The sequence below is a fragment of the Myotis davidii genome, unplaced genomic scaffold (genome assembly GCF_000327345.1).
Source record: "Myotis davidii unplaced genomic scaffold, ASM32734v1 scaffold1232, whole genome shotgun sequence".
Classification (NCBI taxonomy): Eukaryota; Metazoa; Chordata; class Mammalia; order Chiroptera; family Vespertilionidae; genus Myotis; species Myotis davidii.
Window position 1 is genome coordinate 49,485 of NW_006283996.1, and position 9,264 is coordinate 58,748.

The 9,264-nt window shown below is 53.3% G+C and overlaps 1 protein-coding gene and 1 pseudogene across 1 annotated transcript in view; one reads left to right on the plus strand and one right to left on the minus strand.

Moving 5' to 3' along the window:
* Positions 1 to 5,788, minus strand: part of LOC102768099 (leukocyte immunoglobulin-like receptor subfamily A member 5) — a 17,791-nt gene extending 12,003 nt beyond the window's left edge. The window contains exons 1-2 of the mRNA XM_015568031.1: positions 5,658 to 5,788; positions 5,504 to 5,539 (exon numbers count right to left, since the gene is read on the minus strand). Of these exons, the coding sequence (XP_015423517.1) occupies positions 5,504 to 5,539; positions 5,658 to 5,691 (70 nt within the window). The 5' untranslated portion in view covers positions 5,692 to 5,788. The remainder of the gene's footprint in view (positions 1 to 5,503; positions 5,540 to 5,657) is intronic.
* Positions 5,789 to 8,138: 2,350 nt separating this feature from the next.
* Positions 8,139 to 9,172, plus strand: LOC102768388 (annotated as a pseudogene).
* The last annotated feature ends 92 nt before the right edge of the window (positions 9,173 to 9,264 follow it).

Below are 9,264 nucleotides of genomic sequence, written 5' to 3' on the forward strand. Positions count from 1 at the left end.
ACCCAGCTCCACAGTGAAATCACAACTAAACTACAGAGCAACCAGCATTCAGAACCACCTGGAATCTTGGTGATCAGAAGGTCCCTGGTAAGGATACAAAGAAGAAGCCGCATGGAGCTGGTAAGAGGGGTGGAGATGTGCATTGAGCTGGACCACGTTGAGCAGGTATCAGGACTTTTTTTTTTTTTACTTTGTTCTTCTTGGTTTATAAATAATCCCACAGCCCAGCCAGTGTGGCTCAGTGGTTGAACATTGACCAATGAACCAGGATGTCACTGGTTTGAATCCTGGTCAGGGCACCTGCCTGGGATGCAGGCTCCATGCCCAAAAGGGGGCATGCAGGAGGCAGCTGATGTTTTTCTCTCCTCAATGTTTCTATTGTCTATCCCTCTCTCTCTAAAATCAATAAAAACATAGTTAAAAAAGGAAAAATAAAATAAAAAAAGAACTCTAGGGTGATAAAGATACCACATTTTGTTGGGATGGATGTGACACAGCATGAAGGGGGGTATAGATGTGAATCCAAACCAGCCATGTGGGACGGACCCTCACATCACAGGGTGAGAATAGAAGGGCAGTGGAGGAGAGTGAGCGAGGTCAGGGAGGGAGGGAGAGAACCCTATGTGGATGGAAGAGGCGTCCTCTACAGGGACATGACCCACGTTCTCCTGCACCCAAAACGTGCCTCTCACGTCTCCTCCCCTGGACATTCTTAGCAGACAGTTTCCCCAACTATGGTCCACATTCTTTTTCAGCACCTCCTGGGGTCATCAGATAGGCTCCAAGGCTCCCCCACTCTGAACGGTGCATTGTCCCCTTTGTGTTCACATCCTGGCTGCATCATGGGTCCTTCTGGTGTCATTTCGAGCCTGAAATAGCAGCACCCCGAGGACCAGCAGTACCAAGCCAGCTACGCCCATCCGGATGAGATTCTCCACTGTGTAGTCTTGGGGTTCAGAGGCTGGAAAATGTGGATACAAAGGTCAGAAAGGCCAGGGCAGAACCCAAATCTCCAGGGTTCTGGTGTCTACACTGGTTCCCACCTCCCCTTGACATCAGCGTCCCTGTGATGTCTGAACTCAGCACCTGCTCTGAGTGACCTTGATAAGAGTTAGCTGTGCCCAAGAACTGAGGGTGAGGGACTAATGGTTCCAATTCAGAAATAACTAAGAGCTGTGTTCCGTGTTCAGCCTGAGACTCAAGACCCATGAGCTTATTCCCCTTCAACTGAGATTCCACATTTTCAACAGCTGGGGACCCAGGGTCCATGGAAGAGGGGTTGGTGTCAGGGGCTCCTGAATCTCAGGAGCACGAAGGGGTGAATATCTGGGCTGGGTCTCCTTCACCCCACCCCGCCCAGGCCCCTCCTCTCTAGGCTCCGCATTTTCACTTTCACCTGGAATTGTTCATCTATTGATTCTTCTATTAACTCATTTATTTATTTATTAAATATATTTTTTAATGATTTCAGAGAGGACAGGGGAAGGAGACATAGAGAGAAACATCAATGATGAGAGAGAATCATTGATTGGCTGCCACCTGCACACCCCCTACTCGCAACTGAGCCTGCAACCTAGGCATGTGTCATTGGCCAAAATCATACCTGGGATCCTTCATTCCATAGGCTGATGTGCCATTGACTGAGCCAAACCAGCTAGGGTTTAAATCATTTATTCTACAATTATACAAATGATTACCTACAGTGGTATATATTTTACCAGATGAAAATTGTGGGCATATGGATGCTAATGGTGTGAGTTTTTTTTAATTTCAAAGTACAAGGAAGGTCATAACCAAGGAAGTCCACACTTCTGGCTCAAACTTTAAGTCACAGAGATAACCCCCCTAATTCATTATTGAGTGAGCATCCAAAGTAGGAAATCACGTCAATCTCTTCCCAATTTTGCTATAAAACCCAAGATTTAAACCAAATGATGACCTCTCGTTACAGTGATCCATGCAATAACTCTAAATGTCATATCCACAATTCAGAAAAGCGTCACTCAGTTGGGTTAATATCGAAATGGGTGACACCAAGAAGCCTTTGTAATGTGTGTCATGTGGTTAAACGTCAGAGAAAAGATAATTATGGGGGGATGTGTATCTGTCAGGAAAAGAGAGCATTCTTAGCAAACCCTAATGAACAGAAGAGGTGTTGGGTTGGGGGTGGAGGGTGGAGCCCCTGGTCCTTGGTCAGAGCCAATGTGCCAAAGCTGGCCTCTGTGTGGCACTGGAGGGTCAGGTTGTGTCCAGGCAGCACCAGTGAGCCTGGCTGGGCCGAGAGGGCGGGCTCCTTGTGCACACCTGGGAGGAGGGGACAGTGGAACCAGGGGACACCTCACATCGCCCACTGGGCTGCAGTAAGAGCTCTCACAAGTCCCTCCCTGAGCCTCCCACCTGTGGGTCTGTCCCTAAGAAGCCAGTGTCACTGATCCCCATGATCCCAGGGCCCCAATGGACACATATCACAGTCATTTTGGGCCCAGAAAACAGATGGGGATGCCCCCGGGTCTTTCCTCACCTGTGACCTTGATGTGCAGAGGGGCACTGGGCTGTGACCACACGTTGGGGTAGGAGCTGGAAGAACCATAGCATCTGTAGGTCCCCCCATGGGAGGGGCTCACGGGGCCCAGAGGGAAGATGGCCTGCCACCTCCCAGCATGGATCCTGGGTTCTGCTTCCATGCGTTGGGGCGGGTCAGCCCCTCCCTCCTTTAGCAGATGGAAAGGGCCCAATGTGAGCTGTGAGCTACAGGAGAGGGACACGTTCCATCCTGAGGCCACCACAGGGCTTGGCTGGGCTGAGAGGGAGGGTGCACCGCCCAGTCCTGAGGGAGGAGAAAGGGTCTGTGTTAAAGGGACCATCACCCTCATGTCCCAGGTGTGTTCTGTGAGGGGTGAAGTCACCTCAGGCCACAATTTATTCCCTCTGGGTGTGACCTGGAGCTCACAGTGGGGAGGGGACCTGGTGTCTCCCTTACCTGTCACCACCAGGAGCAGGGGGTCACTCCGCTCTGAGAGTATGTCCCCAGTGCTGTAATATGCACACTGGTACAGCCCTGCGTGGGATGGGGTCGTGGCTTCAATAAGGAAACCGGCCTTGTTGCTGGAGTCCTGTGGGATCCTCGTTTCCCAGGGCTCAGAGCCCCTCTCTTTATACAGAACGTAGGCTTCAGCCTGCAGAGACCCCTGACACCAGATGGTCACAGAGCTCCCGTTGTTGATGATGGGGCCTGGTTCAGCCCAGATGGAGGGTTTGGGGACGTCTCCTGGAAAGGAATCAGACATGAAAGCTTCTGGGAACCTTCATCACTCTCATTCCATCATGAATGAGACAGTGATGCCATTCAACGAGCACCTACTGTGTGGGAGGCTCTTCCTGGGCTCTTTCACTCATCTCTCACCTCACAGCCGTCATACACCAGGGATTGCTGACCCCACCACCTACTTTGCTGAGGCTCAGAGAGGTTAATCACATGCTCCAGGTCACCCAGCCTGGACAGGGCAGGGCTGGGTCGGGAACCCAGGACTGAGGATTTCCTGTGCTGTCCTCATGCTGCCCCCCAGGGAGACACCAGCTCCATGCTCTTTGCTCCTCTGCAGGGGCCTGGCCATGTCTCATCTGGAGCTGAGGGTCCTTCCTCATTACCCGCCCCCAGCACAGCAGGGACAGGAGGAGCAAGGTGAGGGGTGGACTCTGAGTCTCTCCCAGTTCCATCCCCACCCACAGGGCCCTGATGCCCCTTGCGAAGGTCGGGCTGGGCTGGGGGCTCTGCCTTCCTGAGCTCTGTGAGCAGGATGGGACCAGGGATGAGCAGACAGGAACCCGAAACTCAGAGGAGAGAAGGGACCGCCCAGCCCCACAGCAGGAGCAGCAGAGCCAGGAGCTGAACCAGGGCTGATCCACCCTGTTCCCTCCTCTGAGCTGAGCCTGAGCTGAGGGGTAGGAATGGGTGCCCGGACCCTTGTCCTGCCTGTCCCTCCCTGTACAGTGTCACTGTCACTGAGTCAGAGGGGACAGGTCTCATTACATCACGTCCTTGGGGCTTCCCTGTGAGGCCCCTCTCCCAGGAGGTCAGAGCCTGAACCGACAGGAAATCTGAGCTCTGGACAAGGATTCTCTCCTTTTACACCTGGAGACACTGAGGCCCAGACAGGGGAAGGGCATGTCCAAGTGAGAGACTTCAGAGGGGCCTGAACTCCCACATGGCTTAGACCAGCCTTGGGTGAACGACGGCCCGCGGGCTGGATCCGGCCTGTTTGAAAGGAATAAAACTAAAAAAAAAGACCATACCCTTTTATGTAATGATGTTTACTTTGAATTTATATTAGTTCATACAAACACTCCATCCATGCTTTTGTTCCGGCCCTCTGGTCCAGTTTAAGAACCCATTGTGGCCCTCGAGTCAAAAAGTTTGCCCACCCCTGACTTAGACCCTGTCCCCATGGAGGCACCCACCACCTCCCAACAGAGACCCCATTTCCCTTCTGTGGGCCTGACTCCCTGGTTGGGGGAGACCAAGCCTAAGAGCCCCTGGGGCCTGTGGTTCCCTGAAATCTGTCCCAGCTCCCAGAAGCCTTAGGACACAGCCTGCATGGGCGGCATTAGGTCCTCAGACTCAGAACTGCCCAGGGGAGCTGTCTCCCTCTGAGCAGATGGGAACCCGTGGGAGGGGGGCTGGGTCCCAGGGGACCTGGGAAAGACAGGAAGAAGAGGGGAGTCTCAGGCTACCCTGGAGTCCCCCTCACACAGAGTCCTCACTAAGTCCCTCCCACTGCCCACCTGGCACCTTCTGGAAAGGTGGGGGCAGGTGGGGAAGGGCCAGGGGTGTCTGAGGGGCAGATCTCCTCTGGGTGACCATCCCTACATCCCCTCCCTCCCTTTCAGCCCATGATTGTTCTGGGGACAGGACTCTGAGCTGACAGCTCAGCAAACAAGGTCAAGGGCCCCTCACCTGAGACCTGGAGCTCCAGGGGCTCACTGGGGTGTGAGCACAGCTGGGGCCTGTTCCTGTAGCAGCCATAGCATCTGAACGTCCACCTGTGGGTCGGGGTCACGGGGCCCACAGTGAACAGGGCCTGGGACTGCCCACTGGGCTGTGGCTGTGAGTCCAGGGTCCAGGAGAGCCTGTGATCTCCTATAGTAACAGTGATATATCCCTGAATCATGCTCTGTCATGTGTGTGATGGAGAACTTGGCCTTGTCCCCGGGCTCCCGTGGCTTCTCTCTTTTCTCTGGTGTTGGGCTTCCCTCTTTCTCCAGATGGTACTCCTCAGCCCCTGGGGTCCCCTCACACCAGATGGTCATGGGGCTCCCCCAGGGGATCACAGGGCCTGGCTCAGCCCAGAGAGTGGGCTTGGGGAGGGTTCCTGGAAAGAATCAGAGGCTGGGTCACAGGACATTCCCACCCCTGGTCCCAGCTCTTGGTCCTGGATGCCCCCCATCTGTCAGACAGACCCTGCCCCTGTGAAGAGTGGGATTTGGGACACCTGGGGAGACTCACCTGCCTGCACTGTGGTCCTGAGGCCCACACTCAGCCCTGGAAGAAAGTCCCTGTGAGAGATTTGCCCTGAACCCTGAGTAGCACCCTCCTACCCATGAGCCTCCTGAGTCCTGGGGTCCTGACAGACCGGGGTCCCCTCCCCCTCCCATCTCACCGAGGCAGAGCAGGGCCATGAGGGTTGGGGTCATGGCGTCTTCTCCCCGTGGCTTCAGCTGAGCAGATGGAGGCCACAGGTCCAGCGGGATTTACAGACAGACACACGGGTGGTGTTTACTTGGAGTTGGGTATTTCCTGGCCCAGGGTTGTCTCATCAGCAGCCTATAGGGGCGGGCACAGCCTCTCTCTAGGAGCCCAGCTCTCATTTTCATGGTGAAGCAGAAAATAGACCTGGTGCCTCCTGAGTTGCTCCTTGAAAGTGAGGTGACCCAGGCCACGCCTTCCCTGTCAGAGCCTCCCCCACGGGGTCTCCTTCCTCCTCAGCCGGTCCATCAGCACCTCCCTGGTGTCCTCACCATGGACAGTGTCACCCGGGCCTGGAGATGCTTCAGGAAGATGTGGGTCCCTGTGTCCTGCAGAGCTCAGATGCACAGGGACACGCTCACCCCCTCACTGTGCAGGTCAGGACGTTGTCCCTGTGACAATGAGCACAGAGGGAAATGCAGAGAAATAAGGGAAGGAAACAGGTCCCTTCTGTGGCCCCACAGTTTGGTTCTCTTCCTGTCCCAGCCTCTGGTCAACGGCCCTTTCTTGCAACAGTATCCATCTCTGAGTCACTCCTCCCCTCAGTGCCTTGCTCCTCAGGAAAATCTCTCCTCCTTGTCCTGGGCCCCTGTCTTCACAGTCAGTGACCATATGTGTGTTATTGCTCCGATTTGGGGAACAAAACTGATCTCATTTATTTATTTACTTTTTATTTTAAAAATATATTATTTATGGAATTCAGAGAGGAAGGAAAGTGAGTGAGAGATAGAAACATCCATGAGGAGAGAGAATCACTGACTGGCTGCCTCCTACACACTCCATATGGGGGACTGAGCCCGAAATCCGGGCATATGCCCTGACTAAGAATTGAAATTCAACCTCCTGGATCATACATAGATTGACACTCAACCACTGAGACACACCAGCTAAGCTGATTCTTATTTAAGTAGTCCTCCATTGTCCTTTAGGTGTGTGACCTTCACCCTCAATATACAACCTCTTGGGTCTCAGTTTCCTCTCATGCAGCATGTCCTTAAGAACGGAACTCCTTAGAGTGGTTGTGGGGTCTGTGCTGTGGGGACCTGGAGGGAGCCATCCTGGTTTATTTCCACACCTGACTAAGCCCTGTGAGGTGAGCCATGAGCGGTGTTGTTCAGAACTCCGCAAGAATTGGATGATTGCTATACCCACGTAAGAAACCCATCTGCTCTTTATACTGAGAAAAGCTATGCACACTGTTTCTGAAACATGTGGCCATCCTCAATGCCCAAAAGGGAAGTGCAAGTTCTCCAGATGGAGGGGGAAGCAGAACAGACAATGGGGGCCAACGTTGAGTGGCTACTGTGCCTGGGCGCAGCCAGAAGTCATCAGCATGGAGCTTCCCACCTCCTTGTGGACAAGAGAAGGACCCAGGGTGGCCACACACAGGGAGGGGAATGGACTCAGGGTGAAAGTTGGAGCAGGGTTGCCCCTCCACATCGTTTGGATATGGGCACTGGGGTCTCTCTACCCAAAGACTCAGCCCATGGTCAGCACTGAGCCATGCCCTCTGTGTGTGTGAGTGAAATGGAATCAATCCATTCTAGCCGGGCATGGGCGTCTGTCCAGGTGTGAGTGTGAGGCTCACCTTTGGCGTGGGCCCCGCTGGGCACGTCACAGTCAGATGCTAACTTAGGGAGAGAGAACAGCATGGGGCAGGGCAGATCCCACTACCCACCTCTTTGCATCCTGAACATCAGGACAGGCCTGGGAGGGACTCTCTGTGGAGAAGCAGGGGTGGAAGTGGTAGGGTCCAATAGGAATGGACGTGAAAGGGAAATCCCAGGGGGTGAGAGGAGGGAAGAGCTTGCTTCCCATGCACCATCCCCTTCCTCTCCACCCTGCCCTATCTGCCTGTCCTTCCTTCCCTCCCCTGCAGGATGGGGGCATCATGGCTGTGCCGTCCCACCATCCCAGCTCTCCCTGACAAAGTCATCTAGTGGGATCCCTTCATGTGAAAAACGCTACAGACCAGGTGGTGCGAGCCATCCAGGAGGGTGTTGTCTGCTGTTGCTGCTACTTTCTTGAACATATCAGGTTTCCAGATCTGACATTTGGAAAGGTTTGGGATTTAGCTGTCCCAGAGGGCAAAGGTGTCCTGAGCAAACGGGAATTGTTCATTGCTCTCTGCCTTGTGCATGTACCCAGAATGCATGGCAGGTGTCATGGAGAAGCTTAAACCTTGCTTTCCAGTACCCAGATCTCAGGACACCCACAGTCTCTCACTGGACAGTGGAAACTCTGCATCGGGATCCTGAGGGCTGTAAAATCAGAAAACAAGGCCAAACATGGTGCCATTTTTGATTGTTTTAAGCCCCATATGTGGATGTGCTAAAGGGAAACCAGCATCACTCACCCTGAAGCTGCCTGTGGCTGCCCGTGGAAGCATTTGGGAGCTGAGTGGTGTTGGCCATGGTGTGAAGCTCATGGAGATGAGTCTGCAGGTGCCATGTGCTTGGTAAAGGGCACATTGGAGGAAGCACCTGTGCCCAAGTCCTGGCCTCCAGCCTTGTGCCACTGCTAAGAGGAAAACGTGGGTTGGATCCCCCGCAGAAAAAATTAGAGAGGATGGCATCTTCCTGGAAACTGATGAAGACATGGATGAGTTTGTGTCTGAATTGTGAGATCTACCTGGAGACAGGGTTAGCTTCTACCTGACTAGCCTATCTTTGGGTATCATGTGACCCTGTGGGAAGCTTTCAAAGGGTATGTTTGCCTTGGCTTTTCACTCAGTCAATCAGAAGTTAAAAGGGCATTGATCCTCCTCACATTTTTATTCCTGAGATTCTCCCACCACCAGGAAGGGTCGGTTTACCAAAGAGCATCATAGGATCCAGTCCTGCTACAGATTTCACTGCTATTAAGGAGCTAGATGCCTTTAACAATGATACCATTGACCTAAAGAGGGACTTTATGTGCAAGAGGACCTTAAGGAGAAAGAAGGTACTCTATTTTAAAAAATTGTCACCTGAGGACATGCTTAGAGAGAGGGAGGAAAGAGGGAGACAGAGAAACATGAATCAGTTCCCATCTGCAGGTGCCCCAACCATAGACTGAACCCTCAACCCAGGTGTGTGTCCTGACTTGGAGTTGTACCAGCAACCTTTAGGTGCACAGGCTAATGCTCAACCAACTGGGGCCACTCCAGCTGGGCGAGAGATATACTCTTCAAAAGAGAACGCTGATGTTCAGGGCCTTGATGATGAACCTCAAAGCCAAATGCTAATCTGAAAAGACTACAGGCCCAGAAAAAGCAAGCACAGGGTCTCCTTAATGGTCTGGATGAGCAGGAGGCCCAGTTGCAGGAGAAACTCAGGAAAGTCAGCCTAGTACACCGAGGAGACCCAGCTGGTCATATCCCTGGAAGCTGAAGGGACAAGTCAAGAGTTGCAGATCTCCACTTCTGAGGAAGAGCTGGTCATGCTATAAGGAAGAGGGGCGTGGCCTACAGCAGGAACAGCAGGATTGGGGGAGAGTGTGGACACAGAGAAGGGCCAGCTGGGACCTCCTCAGGGGCACCT